At 35.0% G+C, this 26,323-nt stretch overlaps 1 protein-coding gene across 10 annotated transcripts in view; it reads left to right on the forward strand.

The window, feature by feature from the left end:
- The window catches only part of LOC120626775 (protein tramtrack, beta isoform), a 548,009-nt gene that overhangs the window by 504,586 nt on the left and 17,100 nt on the right, over nucleotides 1-26,323 (forward strand). Inside the window, exons 5-6 of one of the 10 annotated variants that reach the window (XM_039894494.1) lie at nucleotides 5,503-5,577; nucleotides 6,082-6,323. The exons of 6 other annotated variants lie outside the window; for them this stretch is intronic. In XM_039894494.1, coding sequence (XP_039750428.1) covers nucleotides 5,503-5,577; nucleotides 6,082-6,308 — 302 coding nt within the window. In that variant the 3' untranslated portion in view covers nucleotides 6,309-6,323. Of the gene's footprint in view, nucleotides 1-5,502; nucleotides 5,578-6,081; nucleotides 6,324-9,555; nucleotides 9,831-19,167; nucleotides 19,932-22,492; nucleotides 23,035-26,323 lie in introns of those variants that run through there. 3 more of the 10 variants (XM_039894474.1, XM_039894469.1, XM_039894512.1) reach the window with 3 other exon arrangements.

The following is a 26,323-nucleotide window of genomic DNA, read 5'->3' on the forward strand; positions in this document are numbered from 1 at the left end:
GAATAAATAAGTTTCAGAGTGCTTAGAATGAAAATGAATACATTATACTGATCACGCAAGTAGTATTATGATTAGGATAAAATGGTGAGGATAGGTAGTAGATGTCATAATAATTCATTCTAGTAAGTAATTATAATATTGATTACTTATATGGTTTTAAACTAATTACTTAGGTACTATTATTGTACATTTAGTCATTATATTTCTTAAGTTTTTACAAGAAAAAATAGCAAAAAAGTGTTCGAATATCTCTGAGAGAGATGATGAGAGTAAGTATTTACTAGCTGTGCCCGCGACTTCGTCCACGAGGAATAGTAACTTTGGAGGTATAGTGACGTTCAGGATTTATTTATTTATTTTAAAACTTCTGTCATCAAACATACAAACGAACTCTTCAGCTTTATAATATTAGTATAGATGCACGCCAAAACATTCACTTATATGTAAAGAATAGTGATTGGCACTAATTCTTTACATATATTTTATTCACGGGTCGCGTCTGTACAAGTAGGTAATATTTAGTGTGTGTTTGTACGCCGCACGCGGCATCGTTCGATTTGCGGCGGCATCCTTTTCATAGAGCCGGCACGTGGCGAGGCGGCGCGGTAAAAAGCAAGGAAACGTACTATAAATGAAGGAATTATTTTAATTCCAGTCATTTCCAATTGAGCTGTGCTTCGATTCTAACTTAATAATTGTTTTTACTAATTCTCGTTGTTTTCTAAAAACGTATCACGTGTACAATTTAATATGAGTGACGAAGATTCAAATTATTCTAGTCCGAGTAACGAGAGTTTGAGTCACAGATCTAAAAGACCCAAAAGCAAATTTGAGGAGTTTTTCGAAATAATTCATGCATCCCAAACTGCCTTGTGTAAATTGTGCCAACATAAAAAGATTGAAATAAAAATGAAAAACAGAAACACTTCAGGCTTAAGGAAACATCTAATGTCTTTCCACAAAAAGGAATCAGAAATATTTCTTCCTGTTAAACCAAAATTAAGTGGAGATATCACAAGCTTTTTAGTAACCGCTGGAAGAAGTGGACAGGTAAGAATATTTTTTTAACAGTTAAAAGAATTTTAACTCCGCGTAGCTATTCATGCGATACTTTCAAAAACGCCATTAACTTACGTAAGTATTTTTGAGTTAGTGGTGTTTTCATCTAGGGGTGCGACATATTAAGTATGTAATTATCGTCTTAAATATTTTTTATAAACACCCATATTTTCATTTAATCGGCCAGTAACAACTAAGTACTTTATTTTGGTAAATTACAGTACAGTGCAACCTTAATATAACAAATATCAATTTAACGATTTTCTCGATTTAACAACAACAAACCTCCTCCTCTTATACGCTCAAACCTAGTATGTTTTAAATAATAACACAAGATTTATTGTTTTGTTTCAGTCGGAAAACAGCAGTGACAACATCACGACAGCTACAGTTGATTGGGTGGTGAAAAAATATCTTCCCTTCTCATTTTTCGATGACGAAGCTACACAAGTATATTTTCGACGTATTTGCCCTAATATGGTGTTTCCTAAAAGGTCTACACTTAGAAGGAAAGTCAAAGAGCGATTTGAAGAGCTCCAATTGAATCTCAAGGAACGACTTCAACCATTATCATCTAAAATGTCGTTTACCATTGATGGGTGGACGTCAATTGCTGGTAGGAGTTACTACGGGGTTACTATTCATTATATAGACAACGAATGGAAGTATCGATCTGTAGTTCTTGATTTTATACCATCACGCGGTCGACATACTGGGGAAGATATTGCAACGATTTTCCATGAATGTTTATTGGAATATGGCATAATTGATAAAATACAAGGTATCACGGTCGACAACGCAACTGCAAATACCAAATTTATGTATGAACTGGGCAAACAGCTGCCGCCACACTTTGATTCAGACAATCAACATTTCCGGTGCTTTGCTCACATTTTAAACCTTGGTGTACAAGATTTATTAAAGACCTTAGCATTACACTGTGAGTCTGACACTAACGCGCAAGATCAGCAGTACGAAGACTATGCAGACGAAACTGAGGATGAGGAAGATGAAGAATCTGCACCAAATATTGCTGACTCGCGTACATCTGTAACAAAGTTACGCAGTATTTCCAGTAAAATAAAAAGAAGTGAGATAGTGAAGAAGAAGTTTCAGTCTGCTTGTGAAGCAGCTGGCGTGCCATCAAATCTAAATGCCATTCTTGACTGTCCAATGAGATGGAATTCCACACATGATATGATTGGATTTGGTTTAAAAGTGAGAGCGGGCATTGACATATTGTGCAGTTCTGTCACCGAATTGAATGATTTTCAAATCACAGCTAATGAATGGCAGGTACTCGAAAAATTACATAAATTTCTAATAAACTTTAAACTTTTAAGTACAAAACTTGGTGGAGACAAATATGTTACGTTACCGCTAGTCATTGTATCATTTAATCTCTTGCTAGATAAAATTGAATCCATGGTAAAACAGTTAGATGAGAAACCTAATCGATACGAAGTGGATGAAAGGCTCATTCTAGCTTTCCAAGCAGCTCGAGACAAAATGCTTAAACATTACAAGAAGAGCAACTGGATTTATTGTACTTCTTTAATTTTAGACCCAAGGCATAAGGCTCAGACTTTTGACCTGACAATGTGGGGGAAGTAACTTAAAACAGAAAGTCTGCGCAAGTTCAATGAACTTTATGAAGAATATAAAAGTCTACACTCACTGAACAAATCTCTGGAATTACCAGAAAAAGACAATAAAGTATGTGATGAAGATGAAGACGTAATAGACTTTGATAAACTCTATGAATGTCCCTCGACGTCATCTGGATCTTGTCTTCAAGGCTTAGTGATAGACGAGTTGGAGGAGTACCTGAGAAAACCAAGAACTGCCAGCTCGGAAGACATTTTAGATTGGTGGAGGACGCATGAGACAGAGTATCCGATTTTATCGAAAATGGCCCGTGATTTTCTCTCAATACCTGCAACTTCAGTACCTGCTGAGAGGTTATTTTCTAAAGCATCATTAGTAATTAGAAAACATAGAAATAGGTTAAGTGATGAGTCAGCCAGATGGTTACTTTGTATTAATTCTTGGTCAAAAGAATTGATATAAAGTATCATAACCTAATGATAAAGCTGTTGATTTGTGTTGTATTTTATTTTTTATTCAAATAAATGATAAATCGTAAAACTCTTTTATTAAATTTCTTATAAGTTGAGGGTTCAATCTCTTTCTAGACAGATAAGTATTGTTCTTTAAAATACAGTCAAGTTATTGTAATTAATTTGTTTTTTTACATGTTTTAGCAAATGTAAGCTTATAAATCATAAATGTTTATTAAGAAACAGTTACTTCCATGGAAAACGACATATAGGTCAGTTGATTTTTCGAATTTCTTATCAAATCTTCAGTTATTTATTAATCTGCTTGATCTTTACTATGGCTATGTTAATTCAAGCTCACAATGTTCCAATTCTAATACGTTTTTCTAAGATTTAAAGTAAACTTTAATAAATAGTAATAGACTAATAGGTAATTGCAAGACTTGCAAGACTCTTGCTGCAAGACCAAGACCAAGACCAAGACTGGGAGCGCAAGACCAAGACCAAGACCAAGACCAGGTGTATTGGCGCAAGACCAAGACCAAGACTGGCTAAGTCTCGTCTTGTTCTTGCATTTGGGCAACACTATAACGCATCTCGCGATCGGCTTGCAACAAGCGTAAATCTTGCAATCACTGCTGTCAAACGTCATTTTTCCATACAATAAATAAACAGAGAAAAAAAACAAGTAAAAAACAGTAATTAATTAAAATCTAGAATTAAAAATTAGAATAAATTAAATTTCAATTAAAAAAAATAATTAAATTTCAATTAAAATTAAAATCCAACAAAATATTTTATATTATTTCGTGTTTGGAATCTGGTGTACTTTTCGCCAATGTTTAATGATTACAGTTGGTACAGTTCCCAGATTACAATAATAGCATACATATAATGTACCTAATGTATAAAGGTTTGTTTAAAGGTAAACATCCATGTAGCTCTAGTATCTCGGGAATGCACGAGTGTCTAAACGCGAATGGACTTGCGCGTAAAAAGCCTCATCTGGGAAGGCTCTAATTCCATTGTTATTAACGGTATATTGTGCGTTGCAGGTCCAAGGTTCCAAAGGTCGGAGCGCGGTGCCATGTGGCTTATAGTGGACGGATACCGGTTCCTCAAGCACCGCAAATCGGGCCCCAAGGTGCGCTGGTACTGCGGCACGCACGGTACCAGAGGCTGCAATGCGTCCATGTACACTCTCAACAACGCAATCGTCATGAGCAACAATTACCACACACATGAATCAAATTTGATTCCATTAATAAAATAGTGACAGTAAATGCTGTTTTCTATCATTTTAGTAACTAATGTTTTTCTGTTTCAAACTCTCCTGCCATGGGAAATAACTTCATCTGTAAAAAATACGATACGAATACAGAATGAATGCCAGTCGACTTAGCCGAGTAAAAAGTTACTTGAGTATGGTGGAAACATAATTAAATTGTATCACCATATGATTGAATGAATGCATGAATGAATGAAATAATTAATTAACATACTTTTATTTCACACCATTAAAGTACATAAAAAAAGAAAACATATCTACAAGAGGTTTCATATCTAATCATATATAAAAGAAGTTTAAAATTCAACTTATTGAATACAATAAGTTGGACTAAAAATGTGTAGTAAAAATTTAAAATAAAAATAGTAACTTATATATCTAAATGTCACATTAAAAAGTAATATCACGAGAGTGCATTATAATGATAAAGAATTATATTCTTTTAAATTTTTCTCACCAAAATATGTGACAAAGAAGAAACACCAAATAATTTAAAAATAAATAATATGTAAAGACTAACAATAAAACATGATAATAAGAAACAATATAAAAAAAATAATGAAATGTGAAATAATTTTAATGATAGACTTTGGTGGTGAGATCTTTATTATTTCAAGCTAATCCTAATACTTACTTACTCTTATGAATTATTATAGATTGTCGGTTCACATCCTCCGCTTAGTCTTCTATAAATAATAATATATGTTATAATTATAATTATAAAAAGGGTCAAGTGCGATCCGGACTAAAGGTCTCTCCCAACGGAAGGCCATTATCACCACACAGGCAGACGAGTTGGTGATCGCAGTGGATGGTTTATCTTGTAGTGAGGCCCGGTTCAGCGGATGCACTTCGACCCTCCAGGATCTTTTGTGCTCAAAGTGGATAGTAGTAGTAGCACAGAGAATGCTGCTACCCGTTCTCCGTTATATTCCCTAAGTCGACACCCACAGGGCGAAGAAGGATTGTGACAACTGCATTGCGATCTGCTGTCACCACAGGGATGAAAAAAATTATTTTTATTTTTGTATTGCGATATTTCTCGATATTTATTTCTTTAATTCCTTAAGGTTACTCACTTTTGTCCTTCGCCAGGTTTCATACCTCCAACGTTGTTTGAAGAAGATGACGCCGTTACCTCGAGCCACGTTTTTGAAAATCAATTCCCAAGTAAGTAACCACACACATTAATCAAATTTGATTCCATTAATAAAATAGTTACTGTAAATTCTGTTTCTATCATTTTAGTATCTAATGTTTTTCTATTACAAACTCTCCTGCCAAGGGAAATAACTATATCTGTAAAAAATACGATAAAAACACAGACTGAATGCTGAGTTATTTTTAATACTAACTTGCAGTTGGGTTACCATCCCTGATTGGGTAGCTTGTCTTAGGTGGCTAACTGGGGGAACCCAAAATACTTACTGCTACATATGTAACTTACGCATGTGTTGCCTCGTTAGTCTAGAGTTTAGCGTGTTTTTTTGGATCATGGTTTAGATTTTGGTTTTTATCGCCATCACTACTCACTGCTATGTACACATTTTGTATATTTATAATCATCGCATCAAAAGTGCCATCTATGTGCGTATTTGAATAAAGATATATTTGAATTGACTTGACTATAAAAAAAGCGATCAGCTTAAATATCCTAACCGCGTAATTTTGCAGATGCGGCATTTGTGACTTCTGTAAGAGGGGCCCGCATGCTCTTATTGGAGGGTTACGCTTTCTACAAGCAACGTGAAAGCACCAACAAAAATAAGGTGACGAAAACACGTTGGTTCTGCGGCAGCCATCACGCCAAGGGGTGTAAAGCTGTGGTTTTCACAATAGGCAACCATATTGTAAAGTGTAAAAACGTTCATACACACAAACCTTCCTGGCAGTTGCGATAATGTGTAAAATATTTTAACTTATTGTGTGATCTGCTAATAGCGTTCCCTAGTCACTGGCTTGGCAATGCTCACGACCAACTGTCACCGTCTACTCTCGCCTGCGGCTCGGGTACTACGGCGATTGTTAGTGAGCCGCAGGTTCAAATCCTGTCGGTTCCGAAAGGTTTTAAATGCATGTTAAATTTATAATTCTTCCAAGTGTAGGTAAAAAACACCTTAAATTATAAAAAAATCATTCCAATCCATGATAATGGCTAGCAGTGATTTTATGCGTAAAAGTATTACTATAAAATAAAACTACATACATATAAAAGTCGTTACTGCCAGCGTGACGATGTACACAATAACAATAATCTTTATTTACATCCATTATTAAAAAAAAATATTAAATTAAAATAATTAGAAATTGCATTCGTTAAGAAAGACCTAATCTATGTCAGTATACTATTAGGCATAGCTTCCATTAACAGAGCAATGAGAAAACATTAGCATGCCCATCCAGTACTACATAAATGGATTTTGTTATTTATACAAATACTAAATATGTACAATAACTTGAGTGCAAACTGTCATATCCACAGCCCTAAGCTGGCAGAATGTTTTTTTTTTAACTGTCAGTAGCATATTTTTAGTTCAAAGCTAATAGAGATTAAAGAATTTGAAACATATCTTTTAATAAATATAAAAGATTGCTACAGACATTTAAAAAATAAACATTCTTACATAATTAGAACAAGTCTTATCTTACTACTTGTATTTTCAAAATTAACCACTTGAAATCTTATACTATCTGAATGTATTAAAAAAAATGTCAATCATTCTTATTTTCTTGTACGGTCTATAAAGAACATTATCATTGAAGTAGTCAATTCTTTTATATGGTATCAAAAAATACGTTACTAACTATAGCATATCCTGTGCAGTTAAGATGTCAATACCACAAATTACAGATAGTTTCAAAATTTTTACAGCCTTTTACAGATTTGACTGCCGGTTGGCTCAGTGGGCAGCGACCCTGCAGCAGGAAACATGTTAGCGTGATGAACATGAATGTTTTTCAGTGTCTGGGTGTTTATCTGTATATTATAAGGATTTATGTGTATCATATTCATAAAAATATTCATCAGCTATCTTTAGTACCCGGAACACGAGCTACGCTTAATTTGTGGCAAGATGATATGTGTATTGTCGTAGTATACTTATTATTTATTTAAATAGCTTTAAGAAGTTTCTCTTTAGTGATGAGATATAGATTAAAATTAAAACTTTTATAACCGACGCGACGGTTGTTTAGTCTATAGAATCCAATGACTCTTAGGTCGGCTTTCCTTTAAACCTGTGTGTCTGTGTGGTGGTTAATGTATGTGATACAAAGCTGAGAAACTGGGAGGCAACCTGCAGGGCTGTGATTTGATATAACACTCCACCAGTAACCACTCTGGGCCATAGTTTCTGACGTAAAAATAGTCTTGAATGAAGAGGTATCAAAATTTACGTCACAAGATCTAGCATATCGTGTGCACTTAAGATGTCAATACTATGAGAGAAATAGAGGCATGTAATTACCTACCTTTTGCCACATTATTGGACATAATATGTGTGATTTACTTATGATAGATTTAGAACACGTTTCTTAAGTTTAAATTACTACACTATGGAAAAACTTGCCCCGAGATAAGCTGCGACTAGGTAAGTCATGAAAATAAATTAACGCCTTCTCTTATAGCTCTGGTTAAAAGCGAACACAAATGCCCCTAATTTAAATAAAGCTTTAATTTAATGTATGTGTAACTTTTTATCTCGTGCGTGCTTTGCTTTCAACAGCAAATATTGTGAGACGGACATTTTTCATGTGAAAATTGGCACTTTTAGGTGATGTTTTATGGCAAAATAAGTATTTTAAGCTTTAAAGTTTATGTTTTAATTGAATTTTTTTTTGTATAATTTTCGCTTGGTAGGTACTTATTCCTGAACAATTGTGGTTAATGTTCTCGTATATGTATAACTAAGTTGTGGAAACTTCATTGGTTTATGTGATATGAAAATACGGCATTACTTTTATGTGGAATAGTACTGTTTGTTTCCCTTGAAAAGCTAACAAATAAAAAAAAATATTAATATATTAATTTCAGATGATGAGAATACATTATCAAGCTTAAAATCTTACATTCCTAAAACACCTTATTACGACAGATATCCAGGCGCCAAATTCGTGAAGACGAGACGCGTCAACCAAGTTTTACTGAACAACGGACTAAATCAAAAAAGATCCCGGGAAATGATAAACTGGTCTTTATAATTCACAATTAATTCATTTCACTGCAGTGTAACAATGAATTAATGAATGAATACACTTCGATTGCACACCTCATAAACATAAAGAGAAAAAATTTAAAACAGCTGTACTAGGAAAGTGATGCACAGGCGCCCCTGGTGGAATAAAATGTACATAATATCTATAGATATAGATATATCACCATCCATGTTAATTTTACATGGATATATATAGATATACAGTCTTGCAGTTTTTGTTTTTTATTAATTGCAATTAAACTACACTGAATTAAAAATTATAAATAAAAATTTAACAAAGGTATAATACAATTTTGCGGCTTTATCGCTACATAGCGATTTCACAATGCTGTTTGGCAGCAGAAATAACTATGGCCGGTAGTAGTTCCCCGGACGAGCTCTGCTACTACTTGTAGTAGTAAAAAAAAGGTCACTTTTACAACACATTTTTTTATTCCTCCATAGGTTAGCCCTTGACTGCAATCTCACCTGGCGGTAAGTGATGATGCAGTCTAAGATGGTAGCGGGCTAACCTGTGAAGGAGTATGGTAGTCTTACCACATACAGTTGATGAATTTCTTAATGACAAGGTTGCTTGGAAGCATACAGCTCCGCTTTCATCGCTCAAAGGATAGAAAGTTTAATATTAAAATATTAAATGTAAATAGTTGATGTTGGAAAAGAGCAACTGCTGAGTTTCTTGCCGGCTTCTTCTCGGTAGAATCTGCCTTACGGACCGGTGGTAGAGTGACTACAAACAGACTTGACGTTAATGCTAATATTAGGCCTACTTAAAATACATTTTGAATTTTGAATTTCTACACGACATCGCACGGGAACACTAAATCGCTTAGCGGCACGTCTTTGCCGGTAGGGTTGTAACCAGCCACGGCCAAAGCCTCCCACCAGACAATAACAAACAACAAATATTTCAACAATTATTAATGAATTCCAGGTGTTAACTTCGAGACGACGCAACGCGGAGACCTATTGCTACTGTTCGACGGATTTAAGTTTATCTTTAACAAGCAAACATCTAAACTGAGACGGTGGCGATGCTATGATGGCCGCCACAAAAGGTGCAAGTCTGCTGTGTTCATGAGTAATGTTAATAACACTGTGTTCAAGTATCACAAATTTCATAATCATGAACGACCTAAGGAGAAAACTAAGGGTAAAAGTCACCTCCCACTATTAAAAGGGTGTAGGCCGTAGGCCCAAAAAATCGGTGTATATCCCACGCAGACTTTTTTAAATCAAAATTTAAAAAACAAAGTTTTGTGACAAAATCAAAGAAATAAACATGGTGACAAGTAAAGAATTAATTTAATTTAATTTTAATTGTATTTATTTGACATTCAAACTTAGAATTGTGATTAAATAACTAATACAATGATTTAATATAACACTATAAATCTCAGAACATTATTTTATATAATTGAAAACAAATAAGATTAATATTAATATGACTTAATGTCTAAACCAAATCTTAATGTCTAAATTTTGCATGTTAATGTATTAACAGAATATGTTTGAACTTTATATCCTAAACACCAATAATTAACCCATATTTAGCAAAATAAATATTTCATTTAATTTCATTTCATTTCAAGAAAGATGAAAGTAATTTGGTTTTCTTTCCTCTTATTACTTATTCAATTTTATAAATTTATATTGCATAAAAAACATCTTTCGGAACCGACAGGATTTGAACCTGCGACTCTCTGGCAATCGCCGCGTGAGCGCTTTGACCACTAAGGCTCTCCTTTTGCCGATGCCGAAATTATTAAATATATTAGTCTTATAGCGACTGTAGCGCCATCTAGTAGGAAACATTGTAGTTTCGATCTACTTTTCAAAGGTCCAATTACAATGAGACACTTTATAACAAGAGTTGACACATTACTTTTTAATAATTTTATAAATTTTTATATTCTGTCGGTTTAGAAAAATTGTTATTTATGCATTTTAATTTTATAAAATTATTTCCTCGAAATAGGTATAGGTATAGTTAAAACACTATTAAAATATTATAAAATTGTTACAAATTCAGTGCAAAAAAGGTGTTTTTTTTAAATTAAAAATAAATAAATTCTTCTTTCAACAGAGTTATTTTTTAAATTTTGGCTTAAAAATGTCTCTTACTTTTCCTTAAAAAAAATGCTTATCGTCTTTTAAAAATTGCAAAAAAGGTCTTTCAATCTTTAATATTTAAGGTTATGTGTATTTATATACACATTATGTGTTTACGGTACAATAAACTTATATAATTAATGTATTCAAAACTAAATTAGCTTCTTATATATTAAGTAATACCAATTAATTTAAAGACGAATACATTGAATGAGTAGATAATACTAAAATTGAATTAGTTTAGTCTAATGGCGAAGTGTATTAATTTATTATAGAAAACTAAGTTTCCTATGTAAGTGACTCAGGTCTTTTTATGGGAATAAATGTCTTTAAACCTAAACTAACCTAATTAGACAATTTACGAAAATTAAGTAATTTTCTTTACTTCTAAGATGTCATTCTTATAGTGTTATTTATCTCTGCACTGGCATCAATTTACAGCATGTAAATAATTCGCTTGAATGTTCTTAATATGTTACTATCGTAGTATCAACCATTATGTGTCTACTTACATTATGTCAACGTTTAAAATCATTTTGCCAGCCATGCCAGTCTGGAGGTTTCTTGAAAGTGTATTTATTCATCATCAATAACCTATAACAGTTCACTGCTGGTTAAATGGCTTGGCTAAAATAAAATAATCAAATAAAATCGAATAAAACTGAAATCCTTCGAAGTTTGTTTTTTTTCAGTTTTTATATTATTATTATCTAAATAAATATACCTATCTGAATTTTACTATCCAAAAATAAACAGACAAAACTGTTGATATTTAATCTATTATAATTTATAATAGTTACACCACCCACTGTGTAATATCGTTTTTTCTTTTGTCCTTTAGCTGCCTGGGAAAGAATGATATGTAGCCATAAGAGCGCTATATTGAACCTTTTACAATGCTCTGTTATGTTTGTATATTCACTGTCCTTAGATACCTCGTAGAAGAGACGGTATTACAGCATAGACACGCAACGCTGCCCCAATGCGCGTTGTCAGGCTTTTTTCTCTATAATGTCCAATTACTCATTCATTCCTTCATACTCCACCAGATGCAGTATTCGCAACATCGTCGCGAGGCGGGCGTGTGATCATCTTTTCTGGCCACAAATTCGTGAAGCATAAGCGCGGTAAACTCAAAACTAGATACCGCTGCCATCGGTACCAAACAGCCTGCAGGGCCACTCTCCACGTCAGCGATTATAACGTCATAGTCTTCAGTAACAACAACCATAATCATCCTCAGTACATTTGATTGTTTAAACTCTCTCACTCTCCGTCTTTTCAGTGAGTTAAACTAATGCAACTTGAATTTGAGAATTTCTGATTTGCAAGTTGTAAGTAAGCATATCTATATAATTGTAAATATTTATGCGCTCTTATATTGTTTTAATAATTGTGTTGCGAGAATTAATCTCTCACTCTCTGTCTTTTCAGTGAGTTAAACTTATGCAACATTTAAAATGAATTTGAGAATTTCTGATTTGCAAGTTGTAAGTAAGCATATCTATATAATTGTAAACATTTATGCGCTCTTATATTGTTTTATTAATTGTGTTGCGAGAATTAATATTAAAAATTTAGTTTTAAAATGGACGCTTAGTTTTAATTCATAAATTGTCTATAGCAGTTAGCTGCTGGACTACGGTCAACCCGAGGGGCTTTTCCATTCACCACGCTGGACTTATTGATTGGCTGTCGTAGTAGATAGTTGTAGTAGCATGGAGGACGCTGCTGTTCTCCGTTATATTCCTTTAATCGCCTCGTACGACACTTGCGCGAGGATGGGTGTATTCTGGCAACTGTATTCGGATCTGTCGCCCCGAGCGGAGTTTAAATTGATTTCCCTTAAATACTAGTGTGTATTATTATCATCAGTAGCAGTAGAGCTATTTGTGACAGAGCTCGTCCGGGAAAGTACTATCGCCATGCTTATTCCACACACTTATTGTTGTAGCGTAGATTCCCACTACCGGAAAAATGTTTGTGTGGTGAACATGAATGTTTTTCAGCGTCTGGGTGTTTATATGTAAATGTATTACAAGTGTAACTGTGTATGTATTACATGTGTAAATTAAAAAAAATATTCACTAGCTAGTAGCTTAGTAACACAAGCTATGCTTACTTTGGGGCTAGATGGCGATGTGTGTATTGTCGTATCATTTTTATTTAATTATTTATTTAATTTATGCAGATTACTTAGCTAACATCAAACATACACAAATAGATATTACCGAAGAGTTGGTGACACGTTTTTTTTTACAGACATTGCCTTAATCGTTAAGCATTCGATATAGGCAATGCCTAGGTTTAGCGAAAAGGGCGCAAATGGTCTTTATGAGCTGGAAGGTCTATGATAAAACCTTGACTTCATCTTATTTTGCATCGATTTAGGCCTTATGCCTAGGTTTAGTGAAACGAGCATAAATGGTATTCGTGAGCTGGAAAGTCTATGATGTCTTAATTTTCACTACGTTTGTACAAACAGACATGCATGTTCATATGGTCCACCACTACAACCGATGCCAGGAGATTTTCATAAGCTAAAAGACTATGATAAAACCTTCTTCTAATTTTGTAATACTTTCAGATATAACATTCGGCGAGTCGTCCCAAGGGAACCCCATTATAAAAGTGGGCAAATATAGATTCCACAGGCACGGAACCACAGTAGGCCTCCGAACCAGGTGGCAATGTGGAAGAGTCAGATTCGGCTGCACGGCATCAGTGATCACGAAGAAGGTTCGCGAAGGCGTAGAAAGACTAATGAAGTTAAAAAATAAGCATAACCATCCGCCTTTACCCTGATACACTGTGACATCTAAAACGTAACACTCATAGCTGCAGTTTGTGATGTAAAATAGCATATATATATAAATATACATAGCACAATAGTTCCTATGAAAAACACCCTAAGTACAAGAATTTTTGAAATAGACTGTATTGGATCTGGTTTTCGCGACTGAATTTTTTTAATAAATTCCATCACAATAATTGTCTGGAGTAGGCGCACAAGGGGACTACATAAAAAGATAGATAGATAAGTTCTTTATTGCACACAATTAAGGGATAAAGATAATAAATATTGGAAACAGTAAAAGAAAAAAAAAAATGAGATCTTATCGCTTTAAGCGATCGCCCCCAGAGAACCTATAATGAAAGAAGAAAATAAATGATTATGGAAACGGGATAAAGCAATATTTTAATATAGAAATAAATACATATATATATATATTATATAAAAGTGTGTGCGCTAGCAATATTTCATCGGTGTGAAGTGAGACTGCGCGTGTGGTGCCGTTTAGACCCAGCGGCTACGACGCGCTTAATGTCGTCTGCTCGTTGGGGGTCGCCCAACGCTGCGCTTACCAGTTCGGGGCTGCCATTCCAGCACCTTGGGCCCCAACGTCCATCCTTTCTCCGAACTATGTGCCCGGCCCATTGCCACTTCAGTATCGCGACTCGTTGAGCTATGTCGGTAACTCTGGTTCTTCTACGAATCTCCGCATTTCTGATTTGATCGCGTAAAGATACTCCGAGCATAGCTCTCTCCATCGCCCGCTGAGTGACTCGCAGCCTTCTTATGGGGCCCATAGTTAACGACCATGTTTCAGAACCATAGGTCATCACTGGCAACACGCACTGTTCGAAGACTTTCGTCTTCAGGCACTGAAGGATTTAATAACCAATGTATAAGATTTAATAACTAACAAATTTTTGTTCGTGTGCCTTATTATTTATTGTTTTACTTTGTACGTAGGTAACTTTAGGACGTTTTTTGAATTTAAATGAATTTTGTTTGTTGTACGTTGTACATAACAATATTCATCGCTTTCTGTGTTGTTACATGGCATATTAGCGTGACATTTTATTTTAAGTGTATTAATAGAGAATGGTTTGTAATAGGTCAATTGTTTTTAACTATAAATAAAAATAAATAAACTATATATTGAATACTGTGTATAATTGTAAACAAATTTGACCAGATTGTTACAAAACAGCACATACAATTAGGTAGTATAAATCTCGAATCCAAGCCTTATATTAAACGTTCCACATTTAAATTGTTTTTTTTTTAAATTAAAGTGGGATTTACTGACACAAACATTGCATTATTTTAACGTAATTAAGATATTAAAAGATTTTTTAAGTTTATGGGCCTTAGAGAGAGAGAGTGAGTGGGCTACTCATTTCCCACGGGTCAGACACGTTAAACAACACTTGTAAGCTTTATGTCACATGACATACAGCTTACATTCAATGCTTTAATTTCAGCTCAGTTGATGTGAACCAATTTCAGGACATTTTTAAAGACAACCCGAGCGCAATGGTGACCGCTGTAGTCTTTTAAATGGTAGGTCCTGGATTCGATCCCCTAAAGAATTTATAATTTCTAAATTTACTAAGACTCAGGTTTATATGTGACTGTTTTCCACCTACCATCTAGTGCTCCATCTGCTCGGTCCGTCAATTATTACTATAACAAAAGGTCAACAATATTACGTAAAGAGTAAAAATAATTAAATTTTTCATTACATTAGTTATAATAAAGCCTTTATTGTACTTAAAAACCAATTAATTTTACAATCCATTATGTAATAAAATAACTATTTTTTTTGTTTCTTACATGATTGGAATATGACTGTAATATATACAAAAGATCATATTATTTTTCATCACTAGGTCCAATAATAACAACGTCGAGTAGAGGCGCTCGCATCGTGGTCATATCCGGCTACAAGTTCGTTAAGCAACTCCAGTGCGATAAGAAGACTCGCTGGTTCTGCGGCAGACACAACTTTGGCTGCAGAGCATACCTCTATTTGAGTGACAAGAACGAGATTATAACGTGTAACACAGATCATAACCACCCGCCGCCACCCATGTTGTAAAATAATAAACAGTTTAAATAATACTAAAAAGCGGCCAATTTATCCGAGGACTAACCATTGAACAATTTATTCTCTGTACAACAAAAGATACTAGAAACTGTCATAAATTAGTGATATCGACATATCGTCTTGTCAGAAAATCTTTGTGGGGCTGAGTATATGCTTTTATAACATGATACCGAAGGTAATATTAGACTTACTATAACACAAGTTTAAATATAAAAATGAGGAATGTATAAAAACACATTAAATACATCGAGGTATTATACTATACTGCCTATTGACGAATTTTTAACCTTCAATAAATTTATATTGATTTTTCCTCTACATCAGGCTGTAAATTAAAACATAAATTTTAATTTATGATGAAACCGATGACTCCTGGAATGCATCAAACAGGCAAAAAAATTGCATTTACAACGTCTCATACTTGAATCATGTCATGTGACGACCTATGGGATTTTGATTCTGTAAGTAATCTGCAAATAGGAGAGTTTTCTTTGAGCCACGAAACGCGAACTAGTTGATTAAGATACTGCGTGGTTCATAAGCGGATCTGAAAGTAATGCTGTACTTTTCACAATATTTCTGTTTTTTAGACTTGTCAATTATGTAGCTTAAAGATTACTGTAGCACAGAATTTACACAAATGTAAAAATGGTTATGACCCCCACGCTGCTTTTCTTCTTCTACTCTCTATATCTCTATCTTCTTCTCTTACTAATGAACTCTTAAACTAGACCCTAGTGGATTGACTTTATTTTATTGAATAATAGTTGGATATCTTATATTGAAAAGGCATACTTATCAATATAAATACTGTGAATTTACACAAACATAATTGAATATAATTAAATAAATTCTGGTACCGTATACACGTTGTGGCTCGCAGTCGTGGTATCGTTGTTGAATATAGAAACACTTTAATGTCTAAGTAAAGTGGACCTAATTTCGCTAGAAATAGAGTCATAAATTCTGTACTTTATTTTTTTATTTCACAAACATTCCGCCAAGAGTGCTGCTGTAATAATGTAGACGACTTTAAACTTTTAAACAAGGTTATAACGTTTTACTTTACCGTTGCAGTGTTTCTACAACGACCTACGATTACAAGAGAACAAATTTTGTACTAGGGCTACAGAAAATAAAAGCGATCTTAATACCTGATTTAAAATTCTAATACACGTTTTATTTTCCAGCAATATTCACAAACTCCAATCGAGGAGCCCGTATCATAGTCATCGCAGGGTTCAAATTCGTCAGGCAACAGAGGCTCGGCGTGAAAACCCGCTGGTTCTGCGGCAGCCATAGCAAGTACGGCTGCAAAGCGCACTTGTACTTGAATGACGACAACGAAATCATTACTTGCAACAATAATCATAATCATACGCCGCCTCCAGTGCTGTGATTTCATGATCATTTACGTAAACCTTCACCGTGTCCAATAAGCACCTTGCTTGTGTGTGAAACCCGTTTAATGCAGCCAAAACAACGAAACAATAACTTTATTGGAGCAAAGTAAATAGGTTGCGCTAATAAAATGTCCGCTGTGTGTGTAAATGTCCGGTAGGAAACGTATATAAAACAGTATCAGGACCAAAATCCAATAACCTGTTAATGAGCGTTTTACTTTTGAGGACGTTGACTAGGTTGATTGACCTATCATGTTCGGTCTCGCTCTTAGCAAGAGAGTACGCAGTCATACGTTCTTTCTTAGTTCTGTTTACACGTGAAAGAATTATTAAAGAGCGGTTTGATATAGCGTTCCAATCTCTGCCAAGATGTCTTTCTAAAAGTAGAAAGCAGTATTGATTTAATACAAATAAAATGATGGAAGTTTTTCTAGTTACTCAGTGCGAAACCTACGGGAAATATTTTTTAGATATTAAATACCGAATTAGTCCTTAAATACCGAATCTGCACCAATTTGTCGGAAGATATTGTTTTCATATAGTATTTATCTCGAAATATTCGGGTTGTAATTTTTTCATATGTATTTACACCTATACCAATTTTTTTAATATTATATAAGGTATTGTTAGGTCGGATTATTTTAAAATACAAATATAAAATTTACACAAATTAAAATATTAAAGTACCTGTTACTGATTGTTTTGGACAATTAACCTATTTAAGTGTTAATGGGCATATGTGTGAAATGTATCAGAGACTAAGATATTTTAGTGCCATTATTTTAAGGCGTCTAAGCACCATTTCATCGGAACGGTTCAGCTATTTTGTATGAGCTAGGTGACAAGCACACTGACAGAAGAATTATATAAAATATTAAGGTAAAACATAAAACAATATTGCCGTGCAAGTTTCCTATAATAAATCCAAAATGGCTTGACCCATCAGAATATTTCACTTTTGCGTGTTTTCCGTACAGATACAGCCCAAATATCCAAAAAAACCTAAACTGCTGATATCGCATCACTTTAATACATGGAGGTTTTAGATGGCACAAAGTTTACCTATTTTACAGATAAAACTATAAAATTCTCCGTTTTGGTTTTCAAATCAAAATCTTTCTATGTGATGATTTGAAATCTGTGAAATTTGTTTCAGCACCCTGCTTTGGCACTTCGAAAAAAAGTGGCACCGTCATAGTATTGGCAGGTTACAGGTACAGTGTCCACAGAGTTGCTGGGCGGAATACGCGATGGACATGCGGAAGTCACAGTTCCCGGGAACGGGCTGCAAAGCGGTTATCTACACAATAGATCGGGAAATCATCAGGGTGTGTTATAACCACAACCATGATAGACCCAGGCAGATTTCTTACGCCGAGTTCTAAACAAATTTTCAATCTGACATCAGATGTTCATATTAGATGAAAGATCTCAGATGACATGACATAAGATGGTGATACGAGAGAAGCGCGGTGCACCTAGTGGATAATTTTTTTTGCGAGAACCGAGTTTGATCTACGGCACCTTTAACTTTTCAGAGTTATGTGCCTTTCTAATTTAAGCATTCAAATATCACTTGTTTGAACTGTGAAGGCAAACATCGTGAGAAAACCTGAGAGTTCTGCATAATGTTCTCAATGGCGTGTGAAGTCTACTAAGGCGTACACCCTTCTTATACTAACAGGTCTGGGCCCAGTAGTGGACCAGGTAATGGGTCGATAATGATTGTATTGGGGATGCCATGGAATAGGGATTTTTTTTCCACTACAAGTTAGCCCTTGACTGCAATCTCACCTGGTGGTAAGTGATGATGCAGTTTAAGACAGTAACGTGCTAACCTGTTAGGGAGTATGGTAGTCGTACCCCTAATCGGTTTCTACGCGACATTGCATCGCACCGGAACACTAAATCGTTTAGCGGCACGTCTTTGTCGGACAAAGCCTCCCACCAGGCAAAATTATTTTAATTTTCTCTCATATCATTTCAATAAAGGGTGTGAATGTAAATTTTTCAATAATTTTAATTACAAATCCGTCCATAGTATTTTTTTTATTATATTATTTCTCCAGAAAACAAAATATATCAAACATACAAAAACTGTTGAAAGTGTATTAAAATAACGCTTCTTTACAGATTCCACATCACCCGATCTACTAGGATCATATTCTGAGCACCCACCACAATCTTTGCAAAGAGTCAATCAAATAGTTGTGACACCAGACTTGCCTGTACCCATTGAAACTGGTGCCATCAAAACTGACGAAAAAAAAACTAAATTTTGTAGAAAACGCGCCATTGTAAGACCGGAGACACCTAAACCTTTGTATTCGTGTGGCTGCCATCATAATTGCGTTGCCAAAATTAACGGCGAGATCCAAAACGATCTATTTAACGAATTCTGGAGTTTAAGCGATAGACAAACTCAAAGGGACTATTTGGTACATAGAGTTAAATTCGAGGAACCTAAAAAGAGCCTTGTAAACGAATCTAGGAAGAAATTCAGCCTGACATACACATTTGTGTACCGTGATAATGTATATAATGTTTGCAGACAGTTCTTTATGAATACTTTGAATGTGAGTGAGAAGGTAATAAGGTACGCATTGTTAAATAAGGACAAGGACTTAAATCTCGAGCTGCCACAAGAGGCCAGTTTTAGTACTACGTCGAGAGGTGGTACAGTCATCGTCTACAAAGGCTTTAGATTCAGACGGCACGTCGTTAGTGATGCGAAGACACGTTGGCACTGTGCCGCACACAGAAATAAAGGATGCAGAGCCTACCTCTATACTATTGGTACACAAATCGTCAGAGTTAATAATAATCACAACCACGATATTCCTGAAGACATAATTTTACCGGCTACTAAATCCTTATCCTAACTAATATTATAAATGCGAAATGTTTAATTGTCCTTCTTTCACCCTCTACTAAGCATTAAATCAGGTAACATTGACAGCTTTTTAGCCTGGAAAAACAAGCGGCTCTCACAGGATTTGTAAAAAAAAAACCTAATAAACGCTTATAAAAAACGCGAAAAAGATGTTTTAAAATTACCTTATTATAAAAGCGTATACTCAATCCCACAAATGATTTCTGTTTCGCAGGCGATATGCAAATAACACTAATTTATGACAATTTCTTGTAAGTCTACTGTTTATATCCACTTTTCTATCCACTAATATGTTGTCTTATATAAGCTAATCACTAGGATAGACGTCCACTGCTGGACATAGGTCTTTTGTAGGGAGTTCCAAGTTCCACGGTTCTGAGCCGCTTGGATCCAGCGGCTACCTTAATGTCGTCTGTCCACCTCGTTGGGGGTCGACCAACGCTGCGCTTACCAGGGGCTGCCATTTCAGCACCTTGGGCCCCAACGTCCAACCTTCCTCCGAACTATGTGCCCGGCCCATTGCCACTTCAGCTTCGCGACTCGTTGAGCAACAAAGCATTAATTTAAACCAAAAAAGATGTATTACATAATATTCGGCTGATAATGTCATTGAAATAAAAATTAAAAAGAAATAAAAATGCTTAGGTTATTAAATATCGAATAACGGATTCTTACAAACACATATGTAAGAGACACGAAAAATATTTCATAGGAAGTTAACTTAAAAAATAATGTTATGCTGACGCAACGGGACTTACACCCGTATCAAACAACATTACTTTAAGGTCCAACAGTGCGTTCGAAAGCACAGGTTGAAGAAAATAGTCATAAACAACATGCAGACGAACGGCCATAAGCGTTCTTTGAAACGAACGCACAGATTAAGTAGCTGGATAGCTACTTACGCTTCGCATAGTGCTACAAATCCAATCACAGTGCCCCATTAATTACTATGTGTACGCACATCAAAGTTTCTTTATAGTATTGTTTATGAAAAGAATGGCTGGCCATACTTTAAGCACTGGGAAATGTCGTTATTATCATTGCTACTATACATAGGGAAGTAATGTTCGTGAATACGTAAAAGATTGCCTAATAAAACAGAACATTCTTGTCTTAAATGTGCCATTTGAATGAAACATTTAACTATAGTCGGAAAAATGTAATAGGCCCGTTTTGACATTTGTGCAAGATCATAGAATGTAACTTGGAACGAAACTGAAAGAAACAAAAAAATTAAAATCAATTACATACAGTGTTTTAAAAAATACGTAAATTTTTTTGGGACGTTAAATAATATGAAAGAATATATCGCGAGTATTCTTTTTGCGCTTACTTCATAGTAGCATGCAATTTATAATTGTTGCGAAACGTTCCGAAAACAGTTACGTTCTCAGTCTTTTTTTTTTTATACTAGGGCTGTAACCATTTTTTTACTGAATATCGAAACTAAATATTGTGTAGTTATCTTTACTGCAAAGAATAAGCTTGGTTCTCAAAATGGATTCTAAATAATGAGTCTGAGATGATGTATCTGACCAAACGGCACATGACTGAAGCGTCCCCGCGCGCACTGCGCAGTTTTTCGTTCCTCATCTTGTAAAGTTGACTGTGCGCTCGTTTAAGTTTGATATATATTGTTTACTATTACGTTAACTATGGCTCTTCTATTTTGGACATTAATTTAAACATGTGATTTGACTCGATTTTTGTGTTTGTTGTTATATAGTACTAACTCTGTTTCAACATGTTGAAACGTGGACGTATAATCAACAGGTACACGCGTATTGATTGTGAAGTTAAAGGAATACTTTGAACGAACGAACACTTTACAATACATAATAATATCAATCAAGTACTGATACAAACTTTAATTGATTTATCGTGAGTATCGAGTACAGAGTCTTATGGTTCCATAACTAGTTACATCGCGATGACAAATGTCAAAACGGGCCTATTACATTTTTACGACTATAGTACTAGTATCTTTACAATTTCGATTTGTAAAAAAAATCGTATAATATAAGCTTAAATGCTAATCAGATGTACTAATGTAGATAGGACAATAATAACGCAATTATGTAAATATTTTAATAAAAACATTGATATTGATAAATATACGAGTAAATTAAAAATATTAATGGCTTAAAGAAAAATAAGTTATTTTTGTACAACAGTTTTTATTGTACAACCTAAATCCCTAAGCTGTTTACTGTTATTGTAAATTGTTCCTAGAACTTTTTATAATAATTAATAATATTTTTTTTTTATTAAACACCAAAACATAATAAATACATAAACAGCTTATAAACAAAACTAGGGTGTAATGGCGGCCTTATCACTGATAGTGACCTATTCCAGGCAACCATTAATTAGAAAGATAGACTGCATGAAATTGTGTCAATTTACATGATCATAAATAGTATTAGCATATTTTATGTAGACATCTAGCGAGTAGTAGTAGTGTATTTTGTTATGGAGCTCGTCCAGGGAAGTACTTCTACCATAACGGCAATGGTTAGTGATAATGTTGAAGAATAAGCATTAACCGTATATATTTTTCAGGGGAGGCAGAGCGCAAGAGCAATGAGGAGGTCGAAGTTGTTGCATCAGGAAGCGGACAAAACGCACATTTGGAGAACGAAGTTGAGATTGTGAACTCGGAGAGTGAAGGCGAAGGCGTAGAGTTTGCTAGCGATGTAGAGGATTACTATGAGCAGATGTCCAGGGGTGATGAGGCGGTGTCCAGTTCGGTGGTCATGCGCCACGAAAGAGTTGTGGCTGAGGCCACGCCGTCCAATATACAAGCGCCAACACCACCGCCAAACTCCGACGAGGGCAGCGAGGAGGAAGAAGATGACGATGAAGACAGCGATGAGTCCGACGCCCCTGCGGATGACGGAGTCAAGCGTCCGCCGACTGACGCCGAGATAAAGAAGTACTTAAAGAAAATCCTAAAGGGCGCAAACTTTGAGCAGGTGACGATGAAGTCGGTGTGCGTGCAGGTATACAACCACTACCCGGACTTCGATCTCAGGCACAAGAAGGACTTCATCAAGGCAACCATCAAATCAATTATTTTAGATGTTTAAAAAATAAGGACGGACTTTCTACGGAGCACACCGATACTTTATAAATGGATTTAGTTATACATTATTACTATATTTATACATTATGTATAATAAAATATCTGGCAAGCGGTGTGGATAAACACCTCCATTTAGCACAGTACGCTAGGTACATAAGTAGAGACTTAATTTTCGATCACTCCACTCCACATTTTGGCTCGGTAGGAATTCTTGTAACATGTGTATTGTCTATTTTTGATTTTTGTTTTGTAATCATTATTATTATCATACACTAAACTCTCACACCCATTGTACAAGATACATGAGCAAAGAGAGCCTAATATTAATAAAATTACTTAGATACGTAGCGATAAGTAAAGTATTACTATTATTATTATCCTAATTAAAATATATCCTATATTGTCCCAAATATAACATTATCATGCTTACTTAGATACATACTACGATAATACTATAAATACACTTAATTATACATTACATATAATTATTCTAATAAACTTACTAAGATTCGTAGCGATAATTAAACTATTATTATTCTCATTAAATTATACTCTCATTCCCGGACACAAGATAAATACAGTTAATTATATATGACATAAATACATCCTTATATTGTTAACCTCAGTGGCGTGCACAGGATTTTTGAGCTGGGTATGCATAAGATGGAAACATCCTTTCCCTTTCCTCCTTTTTCTTCTTCTTCTTCTTTCTCTGACCTGAGATAGACTGCATACATTTAGTGGTGCCACTCGTTAAGCTTACTGTAGCTTTGGGCATTACAATCTCCATCGCCATGTGACCAACCCTTTTTTTTTTTGCGCATTGACGCATCCCTCCCGGAGACAGGTAAGAAATAATCTAACCTGTTTCCGGAAGGGTATGTGGGACACGAGACCAGAATACCCACTAAAACCTAGCGGAACCGTCTACGCCATACCGAGACACCACAGGATGGCTTCCGTATGCTACTTTGGCATGTGACCAACCCTAAACTTTCTCGTGTGTGACCACAATTTAGAGAATCCTTACTAATATTATGAAATTCGATGGACGTTCGTGGCATTAGCTTATCGCATTTTTAAATTACCTGCTTTTTATCCACTTAAGATTTTTGTAAAAAGCAATAAGTAGCTATATTATTAATAAAGTTATAGGATATCTTTATTGATGTAGTGAGTAGGTGGGTGTTAATTAATTTCCTTAGATGTTACCTTTTGGAGTTGGCACGCTGTTGTACGGTAAAATTCGTAAGAATTTATGATTACACCATAAATATTTTTAAGTCTACTTGTGAATTTTGGTCAATTATTTATTATTATTCTCTATCATTTATTCTTTTTCTTTTATTTTTTTAAAATTATTAACAATGTTTAAAAATAAAATAAAAAACACTATTAAAAATTTATAAAAAAAAAAATTCCACCCGCCGCTTGCGGGGCTTTTGAATGCCCAAGCAACCGGTGGTCAGGGCTCCAGAGTGAGGAACCTTCTCACAATACGCGCCGTTTCAAGGACTACTGCCTTCTGTATCCGACCCTTGGTCCAACAACCAAGCGAAAGCTTCTTAAGATGTTGGTCGAAAGTTTTCGCGAGAAGACCATTGACTTAAACGACGATCGGAACAACAACGGCCGACTCAACATTCCACATGGCGGTAATCTCTTGAGCAAGGTCCAAGTATTTAGATACTTTTTCCTTTTCAGCTTTCACCAGATTATCGTCATGTGGAATAGTAATGTCAACAATTATTGCACTACGCACTGATCGATCGACTAGCACTATATCAGGTCTATTAGCTGTAATATACCTGTCAGTTATAATCATTCGATCCCAGTAGAGCAATGCACTGCTATTTTCAAGAACTGACGCCAGGTCGTACCTATAGTAAGGCATCTCAAAATCGATAAGGCCGAACCGAAGAGCAAGTTGTTGATGAACTATCCCGGCTACTTGATTATGTCTGTGCAAGTATTCGCCGTTAGCAAGATGAGAACACCCGGAAACTATATGCCTGAGGGACTCCCCAGGACGATGACACGCTCGACATATGTCTAGAGTGCCATCTTTCATAATGTGTTTCCGGTAGTTTCCAGTCTTGATGACTTCGTCCATAATTGCACAAACAAAACCCTCGTTTTCCCCAAATAGGTCACCGAACTATTATTATTATTATTATTAATGCAAAAAAGTGTTTGTCGGTCCTTCCTTGACGTCCTAACTAAGCAACCAATCCACCTGATTGCATAGAGTTAGTTGAAAGGGCGGACGGACATAGGTCACTTTTTATCTGAAAAAAACAACGTTTCACCAACTAACGTTGTTTTCCTTCACCGTTCTAGCAAGTTATATTTACTTGCTTCATTACGGCAAGTTTTTTCAAAATCGTGTGAAATCCAAAAATCAGTACTAGGCCAGCGTGGCGGACTGCAGGCTTTTGCGGGGAGAGACCCGTGTCCTGTAGCGGGCCGGTAATGGGTTGATATGATGATGATGATGTTTCAATGAGAAAAAAAAAAATTATAAAATTACAGAAAAATTAAAACATTGTTACAATAACTCTCTACAAACAAGTTTTTGATGTGAAACATCTATAGTTGTCTTAAGTGCCTGCCCGACAGATCAAATGGCAATCAATGCCGATGTCCCTCAGGGAGCTGTTCTCTCCGCTACACTTTTTTTTGCTTCACATTAATGATCTGTTGAATCCCGGTATCGCGTTTTTATACAATTAAATTGCAAGTTCCTCGCGTTTTTTGCAGAGAGTTTGAAAATCCTTTTATAATCTAGAGATGAAATAGTTCACATTCAGGAAACAAATCAATTATTTCTATTTAGCTGACAAACCATAGATTAGGCAGCTATTTTTTTTAAATCCTTCGGGAAACTTTTCCTGATATTTTATGATATAAAAGACACATATATTTTTTATTCTAAGTTTCTCCTATGTATGTATTTACTTCGTATAAAATGTGTGTGTGTATTAAAGAGTTAAAGCAAACAAACAAAGGCAGTTTAAATATATATAATCTATTTAATATTCTTGTGAATGAATTATTATTATTATTATCATTAATATTTTTTATTACAATTACTTTCATTGTTTAAACAAAAAATAACAATAGACTGTCCTCTTGTAACTTGAACCTCCCACGCAAGGGAAGATTATATGATCGGGTTCGTTAGGGCTAATCCAGTGCCGCAACTTCGCAATTCTTACTATATGTTGTAGTTCCCTTTACAAATCACTCCTCGCATTCGATCACTCTCGCGTTATCCAGCTTTTCAGCCAAACGAGATTAACGTTTTT

This window comes from Pararge aegeria, chromosome 10, assembly GCF_905163445.1.
Source record: "Pararge aegeria chromosome 10, ilParAegt1.1, whole genome shotgun sequence".
NCBI classification, from domain to species: Eukaryota; Metazoa; Arthropoda; class Insecta; order Lepidoptera; family Nymphalidae; genus Pararge; species Pararge aegeria.